Source organism: Neopsephotus bourkii, unplaced genomic scaffold, assembly GCF_033783945.1.
Source record: "Neopsephotus bourkii isolate Nb327-2 ecotype Australia unplaced genomic scaffold, CSIRO-AGI_Nbou_v1 NB_1589, whole genome shotgun sequence".
NCBI lineage: Eukaryota > Metazoa > Chordata > Aves > Psittaciformes > Psittacidae > Neopsephotus > Neopsephotus bourkii.
In genome coordinates this window covers 7,869,967-7,887,938 of record NW_026902065.1, presented here as the reverse complement: position 1 = coordinate 7,887,938, position 17,972 = coordinate 7,869,967, and the positions used below count along the sequence as shown (strand labels likewise).

At 38.6% G+C, this 17,972-nt stretch overlaps 1 protein-coding gene and 1 long non-coding RNA gene across 8 annotated transcripts in view; one reads left to right on the top strand and one right to left on the bottom strand.

Annotated features, from left to right (window-relative positions):
* LOC133222380 (uncharacterized) overlaps positions 1-10,791 on the bottom strand; it is a 341,799-nt gene extending 331,008 nt beyond the window's left edge. For both annotated transcript variants that reach the window (XR_009728284.1, XR_009728283.1), the window contains exon 1: positions 10,778-10,791. This is a non-coding gene — a long non-coding RNA (uncharacterized LOC133222380). The remainder of the gene's footprint in view (positions 1-10,777) is intronic.
* The window catches only part of FGD4 (FYVE, RhoGEF and PH domain containing 4), a 111,750-nt gene that overhangs the window by 76,884 nt on the left and 16,894 nt on the right, over positions 1-17,972 (top strand). For all 6 annotated transcript variants that reach the window (XM_061372047.1, XM_061372046.1, XM_061372049.1 and 3 more), the window contains exons 3-5: positions 6,031-6,211; positions 9,209-9,704; positions 17,001-17,090. In XM_061372047.1, the coding sequence (XP_061228031.1) occupies positions 6,031-6,211; positions 9,209-9,704; positions 17,001-17,090 (767 nt within the window). The remainder of the gene's footprint in view (positions 1-6,030; positions 6,212-9,208; positions 9,705-17,000; positions 17,091-17,972) is intronic.

The following is a 17,972-nucleotide window of genomic DNA, read 5'->3' as shown; positions in this document are numbered from 1 at the left end:
CGTAAATAATATTTTGTCTACTTTGTTGATGAGCCTATGTCTTTCTCCATTTATTTCTGTTAAACATGTGCATCATATTGAAGTTATATAGTATATATTTTTGGCCTTTTTATTTAGTTGAAGCAAATCAAAACAGAACGAATTAGATAGGCATTTGGGAGACCAAACAATCCAAGCAAATAAAATTGTTCTAGCTTATTGGTTTAAGAGCTTTTCATGTACAGGTACAGAAACATTTTTGGTTTATTGTAGCAGAAAGTGTTTTTCTAACTGGTTGTTCTGTTCATGCAAATAACTATTTGTCCTTTCATAGTGAGAGGAAACAAGATGACAGACGTGAATTGTAGTGCCACTGTATTTAGTTGTTGAACTAATTGCAAAATGACCTTCATCTAACCTACCAAAATGTATATAATTAAAATGAGAAACGTAAAGATAGTTTTGAGACGTGTTACAAGTGGAGTTACAGCTATTTTTAGTAAATTCAGTTTTCATAGAGAAAACAGAGCTTTAATATAGAGGAAAAATGTCCAAAATCTTGCACTTGAAGTGAACCTTGGACTCTGAACCTGTTGTCTGTACTTGGTCTTTGAGAAGTAGTTTTAATATTTGGAAACAGGGTCACTCAGGGTAGCTAGATCAAGTGAATAACTTTCTCAGCAGAATGCAACATAAAATTGTTAATTTTCTTGGTTTTCCCCTGGCATTTCAAGAAGCAAAATAGCCAGCTGTGTGATACACAGTAGAACAGCAGTATTTGTTCCACTGTAATTCCTTCCACCAGTAATATAGCAATTCATATGTCAGATTTATGTGTTGAATACAGTTTGATACATGTATATTTGGGACAAATCCTGAAACTGACTGAAGGTCAATAAGGATGCTAAGCAAAGATACCAGGACCTTGGAGGAAAGCAATTGCATTCTGTACCGGCTGTGAAGGATGAAGCAAATTGTTAGGTAATTTTGAATTTGCCCTTAACTGCAAATACACGGGCAGCAATCTTAACCCAGCAACAGCAGAATGCATGTAGAGTGACATCTACAAAGTGACTAGGTTTTTTGTCTAATTTCTTCTATTCGCTGCTCTTTCAACCTCTTGCATGAGTTTTAGATGATGCCCAATTACTAAATACTGGGCACCGAAACTGTTGTCTGTGCCAGGCAGTTTTATTGTAGGATGAAAAATATGTTGAAATGTCAACACTTCTTCAAAGCAGTGAAGTGTCTTGTCAGTTCAAGACTGTGCATCAGTTTGCTCATTTAAATTTTCCTAACGAGTGCTTAGGAGTACTTGTGAGTCTCCTGCTGAGGCTGAAGAAACTTTTTTGTTTGGGTTGGAAATAATTTTCCACTCCAGAAGATGGCCCGATTTGTGCACTGAAAAATGATACAGACATAAATCATTCAACATACAGACTTCAGCAGTCATTTGTAGCTGACTATTTACTGTGCAACATCAATCCTGTCCTCCTTTCTCAATTCTAATGCAGCCTGTGGTCTTCAAAGTATTCAGTGGCCTGGGCCCAGAAAAGCTGAAAAGACCTTTTAAAGGTCTAGGGTGTAGACTGTACTTCTTTGGCAAATGAAATTTTTACAATTAAAGGTGAATTGAACTAAAACTTACAGCTGTTTCTAGCTGGATTACTTCAATTTCAGTGGTACTTTAAGAAACCTGTAACAATTTCTATTTTAACCACGAAACTGCTAAATTCCAAATTATATCTGTCAGGAGAACGAATGAACAAAGCACATCTGATCATTATTAGTCTTTCTTACTATATTACTGGAAGATACTTGTTCTGATGTGATAAAGACCAGTGTGGAAATTTGCACCCTAAAGAGGAGGTAACTTTTTCTGCTGAGGTCACTTTGTACTGTTCTTGCGAATGTAATTCTTTGGTATCTCTCCAGCTGTGCTCGTTTGATCTTCCTGAAGGTGATGAAGCATGCAAGGAGGTGCTGAAGCATGATTCAGCCAGGAGAGTTGTAGTAGCTTACCACAGGAAATTTTAACTGTCTGTTTTCATTGAATCAAAGTGCATGGGCATTTGTGACCAGCAGGAGTTAAATGTGTACAGGGAGATTGAACATATTTTTTAGGAGGAGAGATAAATGATCTTTGCTAATATGCTTTGGAGTCAGCAAAGGTGGTTTCACCTTTTGAGCCATTTGTACCTCCCATTTCTTTATGTACATGTACAAATTTGAGTGCATAATTACTTATCACAGCTTAAATCCTGAGTAAGTACTTTGGCTAGTGTTATACAGTAGCAGCTACCTGAGTATACTGAGGAGTTTTCTTTAGGCGGACTATGCAGTTTTTATCTCCTAATGAGCTCAAAATTCTACAGTATAGAGACAAGAGTATTTATAGACTTGAACAGAGCTCTCTATTGTGCAGGGTATTACAATGGGCCAGTCTTTGGGTTTTTCTTTTTTCTTTTTTTTCTTTTTCCTTTTTTTCTTTCTTTAAGATCTTTGCTGTGTGCACATTGAAAAATAATCTGATTAAAACAAAGCACTACAGAAGTACACTGAGGCGAGAATTAATAGAATTTATTTTCCATAATCCCTGTTAACAAGGTTGACCTTACAGGAAGGTTTGTTTTGTTTTTTTTTTTTTAATTACTAACTCTTTTATTTCCATTGATCTTGTGACTGTTCTTTTTCCATTGCTCTATTTCTAAAGCTTATAGTAGCTACAGCAGCAGCTGATTAGGGGAAATGTTGATTGTTAGATGGTTATAGAGAGTAAAGAAGAAAATATCTTGCATTAATTAATGCTGCTATTTGGTTTGTGGTTCTCCTCTGAAGATACTACAGTGATTTTCAATATACTGGGATTGTGCAGGTTGATCAGAGGCTTCTTGTGTTTGCCATACTGTAATGCTGCTAAACTGGGTTTTTTTTGGTAATAGCTGCAAAATTTGCACCACCTCCACAGAATGTCCTAGAATTTGATTTTTGTCCCAGTGGATCCAGTATAAAAATAGCTTTCAACTAATTCCTTCTGCTTTATCAGTAGACATTAATTCCCTCCAGTTTAGTAGTCTTAATATATCCTTGTGAGAATATTAACATTTTATGAGATGTACAAAAGAATTGAAGAGATGTATGAGTTTGTTAAATTGTTGGAGCAATCCCAGGCACAGCTACAGGCTGGTCAGAGAAGAGATTCAGAGCAGCTCTGCGCAGAAGGACTTGGGGGTGCTGGTTGATGAGAAAATGAGCATGAGCCAGCTTCAGTGTGCACTTGCAGCCCAGAAAGCCAACCGTATCCTGGGCTGCATCAAAAGGAGCGTGACCAGCAGGTCGAAGGAGGTGATCCTGCCCCTTTATTCTGCTCTCATGAGACCTCACCTGGAGTATTGTGTTCTGGTGTCCTCAACATAAAAGGGACAGGGAACTGTTGGAACAAGTCCAGAGGAGGGCCACGAAGATGATCAGGGGACTGGAGCACTTCCCATATGAAGATCGGCTGAGAAAGTTGGGGCTGTTCATCCTGGAGAAGAGAAGGCTGCGTGGAGACCTCATAGCAGCCTTCCAGTATCTGAAGGGGGCCTGTAGGGATGCTGGGGATGGACTCTTTATTAGGGACTGTAGTGATAGGACAAGGGATAACGGGTTAAAACTTAAACAGGGGAAGTTTAGATTGGATATAAGGAGGAAATTCTTTCCTGTAAGGGTGGTGAGGCACTGGACTAAGTTGCCCAGGGAGGTTGTGAATGCTTTATCCCTGGCAATGTTCAAGACCAGGTTGGGTGAGGCCTTGGGTGATATGGTTTAGTGTGAGGTGTCCCTGCCCATGGTGGGGGGTTTGGAACTTGATGATCTTAAGGTCCTTTCCAACCCTAACTGTTCTATGATTCTAAATAAGAGAACTTACAGGACCACAGGCTGTACAAAATCCATTGCAAGAGCAAGAAGTGTTTCTACAAACTAGTGTAGCACTGGTCAGTAAATCCACCCAGCTTCCCCTTCCATCTTCTCCCTGAGGGAATGGCAGTGTCCATGCTCAATTATATGTCCTGCTTTTCCCCAGCCCGCTTGCATCGCCTTTTTCAGCTGTCCTATCATCGTTGTCGGCATAGCAAGCTATTCAGCACTTGGACAATTATCTGATTCTCGTTGGCCTAATTCTGCCAGACTTTCTCAGAACTCCCTGAGAAGAGGAAATACAGGGAAAGCTGCTCCACTGCACTGCAGCTTCAGCTGATCAACTGTATGAGGCTTTGCAGAAGGGGCTTTAGTTACTGCAGAAGCTGAAGCAGTTATACAGTTATATATTCTGCTTGTTTCATGCATTGTAACTATTTTAAAATTGCATTAAGTCATCCTTTCTGCACTGTATCTTTCCCCAGACTTGCTTTTTTGCTTGTGTTAAATACAAGATCAAGCTTAAAAGAACCAAAGATATACACAGTAAAAGCATCTGGTCTGCAGTAGTTCTCTTCCTTCTCCGATAATCTCATGTATCAGCATTGTAGTTGATATGGTTGAAGTCTAAAGCTTTTTGTAGTGCATTCAGTTCTTGACAGAGTCCCATGTGGTACTTTTCAGACCACAGCAATCACTACAGTCCTAAATATGTGCAATTAGGTTATTGAAAGCATGGATAAATATTACCTTCTCTAAATCAACGTAAGCTAGAAATTGAAAGTCATCTTTAATCATGTATTCCTTCAAGTTTATCACAGTCTGTGATAGTATATTTGCAAGAATTTTTTGAACAGCATTTTCAAATATCAGCCGATGGGATTTTAAGCTAATTTCTGTGGTGCTCAGGTTTTCCAGGTCAGTAAGCTAAACTAGAGCCAGCGATGTGAGGAATATGGGTGACTTTCACATCCATTTATTGCGTATCCTGTATTAGTATTTACTTTTCTACCACAGGAGTTGCACAAGAGTGATTGCTAATGCCAATTCCTGTCTTCTTTCACTTCGTGTTTGCTCCCTGGCAGGTCTGTGTAGCTGCTGGAGGGACAGATCCTATGGCACACTGGACTGTGGTAGCTGTGGAGAGATGGCCAAGATGCAACTCCTGCTAATTTATGCCTGTCTTTTATTAAAGGGCAGATATAGTCTTTCTTTTCAATTTCAGATCAAATGCTTTCACTTCTCCCCACAGTATGCTTTGGGAGTTTGTGTGGGAATGAACGGAGCTGTATTCTTGGGAATTAAGGAGATTTCCATTAAGTTTCTCTTTTTGATGAAGCCAGACGCGTACTGCTCTGATAATGTAACACGTCCAGGCCCAGTCTGTGAAGTTGCTTTTGCTGCCCACTGATGCTGCAGAGTTGCTTAAAGGGATAAAAGTTAAAGATCCCCAGCACTTGTGATCCCAGTTGCTTTATGCGTCACCTTGTCTTTCATGCTGCAGTCACTGCTGTATTAAACAGTGGCTGATCATTAACAATCTAATTAGAAGGACTTATGATAGGGATGGGGAAAAACCAAGAAGAATAAAGCATTTTTCAGGGGGGCAGGTTTTCAGGAGTATAAGTAGACAAAGGTTCACTGAATAAAGCAAGCTCAAAGTCAAAGGCAAATACCTTTTCCACTGACTATTATTAATGAGGGCATGAGGGAGAAGATAGAGAATGAAAGCACAAGAGTTTTGAGGCAGCAATTTAAATCTCTCTCCTGAGCTCCACAGCACAACTAGATCCCTTGATTATGCTTAATTGGTTTTTATGATAAAACCTGCTTTTATGGAGGCCATATGTGGGTTTGCTGCAGTACACTATAAAAAACACTAAACACAAAAAATCCCCTGAATTTTCTAGCTTGTTAAGGTAGCATATGGTTTGTCTTTTATCCAAGAAATATAAGCTGATGCCTGATACCAGACAGAGCATGAAAACCCTATATGAAGTCCCTGTATTCTTAAAGCAACTCTAAGGTTAAATAAAGCCAAGGCCATCTTTTCTCCATTACTGTTGTATGTTCTTATGTAGAAACCTCCTATGTGTTCTGACAGTTCAAAGGCACAGTTCATTAGTTATTGATTATTGTTGTTGTTTGCAGTGCCTCCAAAGCCAATTCATCTGCAGAAGGTGTCACCTGTTCCATACCAAACCCCTAGGCATAAAGCTTTATCAAATCAGAAACCAAGAATGGAGGAAGAGACGCCTGCCGCTGTTTCTGGTGTCACAAAGGAAAAGTCCAGTAAAGTATCAGATCTCATCAACCGTTTTGAGGGAGGCAGGTATGTGATAGAATTTGAATTGGTTTGTTGCTCTTTTGTATATAGACTGTTGGAACTTAAACCTGTGAGGAAGAGCATTGGTACTGTGATAGTGCTCAAATGAACCCCTGCCAGAGGAGTTGATGGCAAAACTGTGTGTGTTTTGAAATGATGTGAGCCAGTTATATATTTGGCCTGTACAAGGTGTGCTTTTTCCTAAGGGGGTAGTATTCTAGTCTTAATTTTTCTTAAAAATAAGTCCAAAACCAAAAACCAAACCAACCCCTCCCCAAAACCAAACCAAAACAAACAAAACCCACCAAAACCTAAGCAACAAACAAACAAAGAATTCCATGTGAACTAACTTGGAGCATTTTTTAAAACATCCTGAAAAGCATCAGCAATTTGAAATAACTGCTGGTTTTAGAATGAAAGATTGGAGCTAATCTTAAAATGTTTTGTTCTTGCAGAAAAAAAACATTTACTTTTAGAAGTAAATAGAAAAACCTGAGATCCAGATGTTTTATACTGTCTCAACCTCTTCAGATCATTGATGTGGAGAGGGTGAACTGTACAAGTTACTCGCATTGATGTGGCATAAGTTGTTTAAACTGCTTTGTAGTACTTGGTGATTTTGGTGGGTTAGCTTAGTGTTCCTGAATTTTGATACTGTCTCTTACAGGAAACATTTGAAGCTTTGGGAAATGAGCCACAGGGAACTCAGTTTTCACAAAATAGTGTTACTTGTGTGTCTTTAATTAGCTGTATGTGACAAGCATTAAAATCAACTGAAGTTTCTAATATATCCGCTCTGTGTAAAGAGAGCGACTTTCCAGAAAGCCCACAACAGAGGAACAGCTCAAGAAACAGTCCAGTGACAGCTGAGCCTTGCAGGCCTTGGAATTGGTTTTCTCGTGTTTCCTCAGGATACTGATGTTCTTACAGGATGACCCCTGTGGGAATGAATGAATGATGTGTAACAGAGCATGTCCTTCTAAGGAGCTAGAGTATTAAGGCTTTCATCGGAAGAATTCCCCTCCCCACCCCCCCCACCAGACAGGGGAAATTTAAACCTTTATGCAGAAGAAACTGAGCATTGGAAAAATGCATTTGTCTAGTGGGGCAGAAATAATTTCAGAGCTTCATCTGGAGGAAACTTCTGTTGTTAATCAGGGGCTTAATTGCACTCTGTCATTGCAGCTGCTCAAATATGGGAAAAAGAAATGACTGCAGCACTTGAGGTCCTGTGAATTCTAGCACAGGTCTCTAGTCCTATTACCACATTGTTTCCTAGTTTTCCTCCAAAGCATCACACAAGTCTTTTTAGCAATGTAGAATCCTCAGAATTTAAAACCAGTGAGCACTGCATTTCTTCTTCCTGACGTGCTTGCTGCGTTGTACAGGAACTTCTTCAGTATGGCGCAATTAAAGGAAGTGATAAAGAAAGCAAGGAAAACTTCCTTATTTATAGACTTTTAAAAGTAGGGACCTTTTGTTTTAGGGAGTACGGGAAGCTGAATTGCTTTTTGACTACCATCACCCATTAAGTACATCCAGTCATATGTGTCCAGTGATTAAATTCTCCTCAACTCTGTTATCCCTGCTTATAAGAAACTTCCACAATTAGCATGCTGAGTTCTGGAATATCCTGCTGTGGGTACGGAAGCAATTCCTGTTTTTTAAATGAGCTCAGGTCACAAAATGTGCTTTCCGTGAAGGTGAACTTCACTTTAAATAATTGGTCATCAAATGACTAGATAGCATGTTCATGAACAGCAAACTGATTGTCAGCTATGATAACTTATCTTCATTGGTCTGTGTAGCCCATAAACAGGTAGGTATGGCAGAAAGTTAATTAAACCTCTTTGCTGTGTGCATGCAGTAGAATTAATTTACATTTTTCAATCTTGGAGTTAAGCTTATTTTTTTAAGAGGCATGATCTTTGCATAACTAAAGGGAAACTGATCTGATTTTTTTTCTTATATGACAGCAGCAGATGAACCTGGTGTAAGATATTTTTTGAGCTCTGAATATGGATATACAGAATATGTTTTATAATATTTGTCATAACTGTCCTATAAGGAGTAAACAGAGAGTTTATAAGCAGTCCTCATCTTTTCAAAGATTAATGTTCCATACTGGGAACAATATGTTAGAGGTCAGTCATGCTATAGTTTTGCAAGTTGAATATGGCTTGTTAAAAGTACTTAATGCAAAAATGTATAGGTTTGATTCCGATGATTTTTATGTTTTTTTTAACTATAATGAAGGCAGGCAGTTTTACAGAGTAGGCTACCACTGACAGTGGCCTAAAATTCAAAATCTCAAAAATAAATTAAGAAATAGGTGATTAAAGGTATGGACAAGCAATAAAATACGTTTAAAGCAGGGTTAAAATATGGAAGTAAAAAAAAAAAAAAAAAACCAGGAAAGATGCAGTAAGATGAAAGGACACTGCTAAATAAGGAAACTGGTGGAAGAAATGGATAAGAATTCAAAGCTCTTCCTGTAATATGCTGAACTAAGGAAGGGGATACTAAATGTTCTTGGATGTTTTTCATGCATTTTGTGTAATTAAAGGGTAATTAGGGAACAGGCTGCTTGTTAATTTAAGCATTGGACTGAGACTTGAGAGACTGTGAGTCTTTCTACATTTCTGCCAATAATCTTCTGGGATGCTTTGCTTCATGTCTCAGTGCTTCAGTTCCCTTGTCTGTCACATGAAGCTGATCTTACTGCCTTCCATTTTACAAAGGAGATTCAAGACCTATGAGGATTGACAGTGAATTGATATGGATGTACTCTGAATTTCCAGTAAGAAATGCATGTTTGTGTGTGTGCTAATGGAACAATGCAGCTTCAGTCTTGATAGCCTGAACTTCATAATATTAACACAGAAAAAAGGGTTTGGGAGGATTTCATTATGTGGTGCACCTCTCGTAGTCCCCATACCAAGGATTTTCTATAACACCATGTTTATCTTTTCTCTCATCTGTTTTATTTTTTGGTGTTTTTAGCTCATTAAATCCTAATGATTTGAAGAAAGATTCCTCTGTTCTCCACATTTCTAAATCTCAAGGAAGATATGGGTTAACACCAGCACCTCAGCAAAAACTCCCACTACAAAAACAAAAGCACCCGTTACAAAACCAGGGAAATGGTAATACTGACAAAACTCAGGTTGCAGAAATACACACAGCCAACGGAGTAGTAGCACAAGACCAGATAGAAGACGACGACAGGAGGATACCAGATCATGGCTCTGCTGTGACCACCCCGGTTCCAGATAATGCCATCAACAGCAGCTTGATAAATGGGGAAAGAGAAAGTACTTCCAGAGAGTCACTGCAAAGTCTATCTGCCTGTGAAGGACAGATGCTTAACAGCTGCTATAGGACTCCAAGCAGTGACACACTGCTTCCATCTGAAAATGAAACTCTAGAAATTAATACAAACATGAAGGAAGAACCAACTGAGGAAATCAGTAAGCAAGATCAACCTGTAGAAACAAAGGTAACAGGAAAAAAACCCTTTTGTTCTTGCTGTATTACTACTGTGTGTATTTTCTCTAGGTTTTTATTTACAAAAAATAAGCTTCCAAGAGCAAGTCAGAAAGCTGAAAATCTTTTGGTTATTTTTCCTCTGAAAAAAAAAAGACAGGAAATAAAAGTTTTATTTGCCTTCCCCATTAGTTATCTGAGGTTTTTAAAAAAGGTCAAACTGAAATAGGTGTACATGCTTACCACTATGCTTCAGCTGTGCCAGAGTACAGGGGTCATGTTAATGGTGTCTATAAGCCAAAATTCCATATGTAGTAAACTACAGTGAGAGGGCTTCAGGCGGAACTACTGTGTGAATCCTTAACCTAGGGTAGTTGTCAAGTAAAAGCTGAAAAGGCAGTGGCAGTGTGCTCACTATCAGAGAGACACAAGGTTCAGAATATAATAATGATATGCCTTGTTAGTAAGGAGAACATACATCATGATGTATTTGAGCTTACTTGTAAGGAAGGTTTTAAATAATTAAGGGAAATAAGTGGGTGGAAGAAAATCTGTCTTGGGCAATTAATTGCTGAAAAATTGTGCATATTTCCACTTCTGAAAGTTTGATTAAACAGTTTGTCTTCTCATACTGAAACATTGGTAGCTGGTGAATATCATTAACAGTCCTGTTCCATCTGTGTCCTGTGTAAGTCACGACAGGAAGGGATTACTGAGCTGGACCCTTCTGGCTTCCTCTTCACCTGAGAGCCAAATAGCTGAGTGCTGATAAAGTTAATCTCTACTTGTCATTAATCTGCATCAGTTAACAACCAACCTCTCCAAGCCCTTGAGTTTGGTTAGCTAGAGGTCACATACCTACAATTTGAGGATAATTTCTCTCTGTGGGAAAGGTGTACCTCAAATTCTCATGTATTATAGGGTAAAGAATCCTAGAAATTGACAAGAAGGTGATGGGTTGTGTGGGTTTTCTTGTTTGTTTTAGGGGTTGCTTTTCCCAGTAATGAATGAATGTTATGATTGCCACCTAAAAATAAGATTGGTCCAAGTCTGCGACAAGTCCAAGGCACTTTTAACCTGCCATACCTCTCATGTTTCTGACTCCTGTTCGGTAATGCCTGTTTCCCCTCTCCATGCCTAAAAGGCATGCTGAATGCTCTGTGCGCAATGATGTTAAGCTTGAATCCAAGTCACGCAGTAAGGGATTGGCAGTATTTTCAGGAAAAAGCAGAAATGGGAGGCAGCCCTGTTGTAAAGTGCAGGAAGGAACTAGGGAAATGCTAATGGCAGCAATCTCTTCAAAATCTGTCTTTGAGCTGCTGGGATCAGCACATGTGATCTGTCCTATACTGACCAAGAGTAAAATTGTGAGGTGTGACTGCTATTGTATGTATTGTTTGCTGGTGCTTAAAGGGTAAAAACCCTAAACAGTCCAAACCCATGCAGGAAGACTCTTAAGTCAGCATTGGTGGAGAGCTGAATCTCTAAAACTGAACTGGATCACAGCAGTGTTTCCTGAGATGCAAGCTTACTTGTGACACAAGGACATCCCCTTTAATCTAGTGAGATGAAGAAGCGGGACTACCACAGACTGATCTAAGGGACATGCTTTACAAAATGAAGCACTGATTTAGTTTGAATTAATGCAACCTATAATTTGAAATCAGCCCTCTGGAGGTCTAAGTATCTGCTGTCATGCTGTCTGTAATAGGAGGAAGGTAAAGACGAACAAGAAAAATTTGCTAAAGCTTTAAGCTGTTTATGCATCCAAGCAAAAATATGAAAGAAGCATAAGCATCAGACAGCCTGTGATTTTGCTAAGCACCCACTTTTTGTAAAGTAAAAGAATCTTAAAACTGAGGTGCGATCCAGCTGAAGTTGCTCTGCACAGACTAACTGCACTCTTCTGACCTGTTTAATTAAGTACGTGTTGGTACAGTTAAGTAAAAGCAATAAAAACGGATGCATGTGAGTCATAGACAAACTTTAAATTATTCATCTTATATATACATATGTATATGTATATTGTGATACTAATGCGAAGCATGTTGTCTCTTGCATGCCATATATCCTAATTAAGGGAAGAGGAAAAAAAGTGGTAATATATCTTTGTAAACACATACACATAGAGGAGGAATAAATTAAGTGGTGGAAGTGGTGAATTAAATTGGGGAATGGTGCAAAACCAGAGCAAAAAGTACTTTTTAAACTTCGAAAAGAAAGCTTATTTTGAAATAGTGTTGCTGTTACAGCTATTTCCCCCCATCCGCTTATCACTGTAGATCTGACTAAAGTCAGATTACTGCAGGATCTGGAAAAGTTGAGACAAAATGTCTTGAATTTGGCAGTGTTCTGAAATGTTTTCCCTAAATGACCAGAACATAGAATCATAGAATCATAGAATAGTTAGGGTTGGAAAGGACCTTAAGATCATCAAGTTCCAACACCCCTGCCATGGGCAGGGACACCTCGCTCTAAACCATATTACCCAAGGCCTCGTCCAACCTGGCCTTGAACACTGCCAGGGATGGAGCATTCACAACCTCCCTGGACAGCCTATTCCAGTGCCTCACCAAACATGTTTTCAAATTATTTACTGAATTAATTTGAAAGTCACAAACCACCAGTATCACAAGTGAAAAGACAATTAGAAGTTAAAAGTTTCCTGCCTCACAGCAGAAGCACCTTCTGTCATAAAATTTGGTCCGCTGAAAGTGCGGAGGCTGACTAGTATGAGAACATCCCAGTCGGTTAACTTCCTGAGTAACATCTTGTGAGAAATCTGCTTCTAGAGTTAGCTGAAGGCAAGCAGACAAATGCTTCGGTGTTTGTTGTGAGACTGGTAGAAAATGGGGATATAGACTGCAGGCATGCCACAGATGGAGAAGAATCCATTGCACATCTTTCGTGATGTCCTTGCTCTATGTTTTATTTCAATGGCAATGCTGTGGGCTGTGATATTTCAAATGCAAAACCTGATGGAGGTGGTATATTTCTAAAGGTAAGGTCAAGTTCTGATTAAAATAGGTTGAAACTTTATTGCAAAGTTAATCTCCTGCCAATAAGCATTTTCCTGTTGCAACACTTAAGAGGTTTTTCCAAATTCCTACTGGTTCTACAATTTTGTAGTCATCTTTAGCAACAGTAAATTCTGAACAAAGCTGTGTGTCTTTAGCACCCAATATAAACACATAAATCCTCTTGAGAAGAGCTGCTTCTTTAGGGATACCAGGATCTTTACTGTTTTTTTTGGTTGCTGTGCAAGAAACTCACCCATCATTTCTGCAATGGGCTGTTGTATACAGTTAATATGCCAGAAGGTGATGGTATCATTCAGGATTTGCACTGCAGGTCTTGCAAAATATAGTGGTTTCCTTGATTTCAGAAACTGAGGACTCGAGAGATTAAAGGAAATCTTGAATTCTCCTGGATATTTTCATTTATATTCCTAATACTTAGGGAAGAAAACTATTGTTTGGGTCATGAAGCAGCTGCGAACATGAATGCCATTCAGGACATGAATGGTTTTAGAAAAGAAAGACTCATTATGTTACTTCAGACCAAACTCAGCATTACAAACAAACAAGCACAGCATAAATTGAATGATACTTGTTCATACTCTACATCTCTCATTCTGTGTTTCTTAACATTAGTGCAAAGCCCTTGGGGCAAGGGCTACACCTAAATAGGATTGAATCATATATAACATCGCTGTCATGACAGTAGGTATTGTTTTTGTGGTAGGAGACAGCTCCTACCAAGGTTTGAACAATAAGTTATGGCTATATTGGAATTGAGGTTTATGTAAAGGCTGCTTTACATTAGCATAATTTTTGCAACTTTAGGACAATGGAAAAAACAATGTTTGGAAATATGAACACAGGTACAAACAGTTCATACTCTCAGCAGCATTTTTCGTATTACTTCTTCATTTCAGACTTCAAGAACAATTTAAGTAAAAATCACTTGCTGGAATTTCTGGAGCATCCATGGAAACTTAATGATTCTAAGGACATGCAATTTGATATAGACTACATAACTAGGCCCAGGTGAAACACTTACTGTAAGCATTCAAGTTTGCAGTCCTGCCTGATGTACCTACTGTTATCTCACTTCGGATATTTTGATCCACAGTTAAAATCATATACCTCTAATCTGAGCATTCTCTATGTAGCACAATAGCCATTTCTCTTTGGCTTATACACTGGGTTGCCCTGTGTTACAGATTGTCGTGGAAGTTTGAAATGTTCCCTGAAATCATTGACAAGTTTTGATGAAGTGATAGAGGATGTGTCCACGTATACCTTGTAATAAATTTTTGTCTCACTATTTTTTGTTAGAAGCAAGTTAACCACTATATCAGTATAATAAAAGTATAAATCGTAGGAGGGAAATAGAAAACTTTCCAGAAAATATGTTTCCATGTCTTTCATTTTGGTTACTGTGCTTGTGAAGAGGAGTGAGGATTTATGGTTATATCCCACAAAAATACAGCTTAACTTGTAACTTGAGTATTAAAATTCCCTTTTGCTATTAATTATTAGATTTTACACATTTATTCTTTAGGGAAGCATTGAAGTTCTCAAAAGCTGAATACTAACTTCATGTTTTCCATGTTTTTTAAATATTTTTTTCTTTAGGAATGTTCCTCCATTATCTCCACAAGGTTTTTCAAGGCTGTTTTGCTGAACAGCTCTAATAACGAATAGCTCTGTCATTCTCACTGTCACAAATATCATTCAGGATTTATCTCCAAATTATGTTGTAAGAGTTGCTGCTTCTGCTTGGAACAGCCAAATTCAGATCTGCAAAAGTTGAGCCTCTTCTTGGAGTGTGCCTGTCTTGAGTCCATAGCTTTCTCCTCCATGCCTGCTGTAAGGAGGGCTGGGTGGGCACTTGCAGATGAAGGTGCAGCATAGTGTGGTGTGTGCTGCAGCAGAGCTGGGATGGCTGCGGATGAATTCTCTGAAATCAGGAAAAAAAGGATATGTACACATACATATTATATATACACACATGTGCATCTATGCCAGCTGCAGCACTCGTTTTGAGCAGTTGCTGGGTTTTTCCACCAAATGTGCTGTACTGTGTAGCGTGGTGCTCCAGGACCTGTAAGCCCACTCATGCATCTGGTCCCAGTTCACCCCATGTGCTCAGGACAAGCAGCTGCCACTTCCATCAGGAAAAGCTCCACAGGAGGTGAATGCCACTAATAGCAAAATAGCCTGGGTGGTGTTGTTTTCAAGCTGGACTGACCTTGTGGACACCAGGTGCTTTTCTATAGATAGGATACTAGAGACACTGAAGTTGGGTGAATGACTAGGGAGGAGGTTGGAGATAGTAGCAGAAAACCCAGTTGGGAGTTCATGTAACGTGGGCAAATCTTGAGATGGTGGAGCGGGAAACTGAGGACTTCGCTAAAATAGAAGTGGCAATAGAGCTTTGTGTTATTTTTGCACTGATCTAACCCTGTAGGTGGGTGTTCTTATGCTGGAATAAGAACATGAGACTGTGATCAAAAGATACATCATCCGTGGTGTGTATTTTTTGCCCACATAAAAGGTTCTTGTGTCAGATAGCGCAGTTGATGTAGAGAGAAAGCTGCGGCTCAAGAGGTAGGAAGATGTGAAATGTTGATACTGAGAGGGATGGGAAAGATGGGGTCAGAGTGTACTGGGAGAGGAAAAGGGATTTTTCTGAGTTAGGAGTGAGGATTAAAGATTTATTTTTTTTTCTAATTGCTCATTTTATGTGATAGCTTTGAGTCTGCTGCATGTAATTTTTCCCCCCTCTTAATTAGTTGAAGTGATCTTCTGAAAATTGCAGATTGATTCTATAGCTGTACTTCAGGGAGCCAAGGAATCAGTAGCCCCCATGGTTTTGTGCCTCTAGTCCACATATGAGATCCCTTGTAAATGGCTGTACTAAACGGCGTGCTGTAGCCATTAATAGCTAATTCTCCAGCTCCCTACAATGTCTCTTGACAGCACTTAAAATGCTGTTCTGTACATTACTGTGGTTGCTGTGCTGATTTAAACAGATTTAATGAACAGCTTTGAAGTTACTGTTGAAAGCCTATATTTAGGGAGGAGGCTTGCCATGTAGCAGTGTGACTGTTAATACTGAAGATTAGAATTGAAATGTGTTCAGACTTGAAATACTGAATACTGAAAAAGGGGGAAAAAAACCCCACCAAAGTCCTTACATGAAAAGACTGTACTTTAGTATTCAGTATTCTGCAAACCACCCTTATAAATGTACTTGCACATGTTTATCATACTCTTGTGGAAAGCAGTGTGCAGCTTGAAATCACAAATGATTCTCTCAAGCTCTCCTCTTTATTTTTTTAATGAAGTCTTTCCATGGTTTGTCTATTAAGTTGCCACTTTCCCATAAGTGCTGTGCTGAGACTGCTGTTTACTTAGGAAAAGACTTGGATGTTGTTAGATGTGAGCACTTCTAAATCTGGAAGAAAAAAAATCTTGTCATGGAAGTCTTGTTTTGTTGAATTTGACACTCATGAGCCTGAGGCATTTCTGTGCTGTTTTAATATTGTAGAAGGCTGTGCTTTCATTGGTTTTTGTTTTTTTTTTGAAGTAACTTCTCACAGCAACTCACAATTTTATATTCAGACATGTTTAGTTTAATATTGAAGTTTGAATAAACATTTTAAGTTTTCATTCAACAGAAGAATCAAAAACTTATTTATTGGAATGAAAAACTTTAAGTGAAAATTTTCCCTAAGATGAAGTGACTTCCATAAATACAGAGCGAAGGAGCCCTCTCATTGCAGTCAACAATTAATCAGCAATGAGTGTATTGATGAACACAAAACATTTTGCATGATATTTTTTCAATAATTTTGTCATACAAAGAACGTGCAGTTCGAAAAACTTTTGAGATGGGGGTGGGGACGAACGCCAACTGATCCCATCTGTTCCCTCTTACTCAGCAAATCAGTTCCTCCAGCTCTGAAAGGTCAGGTATACTCGATTACTAGGATATGAGGTGATCTGCTGAGTGGTGCTTTGGCAAAGATCCCTGTAAAAACAGGGAAATACGAAAAGTTTTAGGCTTTGAATTTTGCTCTGCTCTTTGACTGATTTTTACCTGTCTCTGACTTCTGTATTTATTGACTAAACTGCTGAAAAGTTTGTATTTTTTCAAAGTGGGGTGTGTATTACTAAATGTGAAACTTGGATTTCAATTGTTCTTTGGACTGTAAGGTAACCATATGTCTATTCAAAATTTTTAAATAATAAATTACATTTCCTCCATTATTCTAAGAGCTCTTCTTATTTTCCTCCAGGAGACAGATGAGCAAAAACGTCATAAAATTGCCAGTGAACTTCTGCAAACAGAAAAAGCCTACGTCAGCAGACTTGACCTCCTAGATGGGGTATGTTTTTCTTCAATTTGTGTTTATTATCTTGCCTTGAATTAATTCGAATGGCTATGTATAAGTGTGTATTTAAATTACATAAAAGGTGGCATGTTTTTCATGTTTTGCTGACTTTTTCAGTCAGTCATTTGCTTCTGCCACATAACTTTGCCTATGTTTCTCTTTTAAAAATGTAGTGTTCTTAAAAGCGTTTGGATTTTGTGGGTATGAATGCAGTATGTTCTGTGTGTATAGATGTCACTATAAGCAATAGTAGAGCATACCGATAGCCCTTCCAACAGAGGATGGATGACCATTTCTTGGCTTCTGGTGAAATAGAGAAGGGTATCATTTTACAATACTGAAATCACCCACCCACTAAAAACTTACTAAATCTTTCAAACTTGAGCTACCCAATCAAAGTCTTTCTTTAGTGCCCAAGAACCTGCGAAGGTGCCCATACTACACTTTTTTCCCACTGTACATTTAGACTATATCTCATTGAAGTGAACAGAAATTACCCTGCAGGAAAGTTCCTGCAAAGAAAGGGTTGACTTTTTTGTGCTCTGTAGAATCAAATTTATATTTCTTAAACAAGAAAGTTTGCAGGTTTTGAGTACTTTCCTTTTAAAGTCTTTACTTCTTCACATAACTCATCAGTTTTACCTGGATGCCTGTAACTTTGTATTGTCTTACTCCGTGATATTTTTCTGAGACATTGCTGTTTAAATTTCTCAGGTATAACGCTTAAGTCTTGTAAAAATGGTTGATGGAGAGTAAAAAGTCTCAACTGATAGAATAATTGTTCATACTGCTTGGGGATGTAAATAACCATCCTCATGAAAGTGGATTTACCTAGCAGATCCATACTAGGATGGATATGTGGTGTGTTTGAAAAGA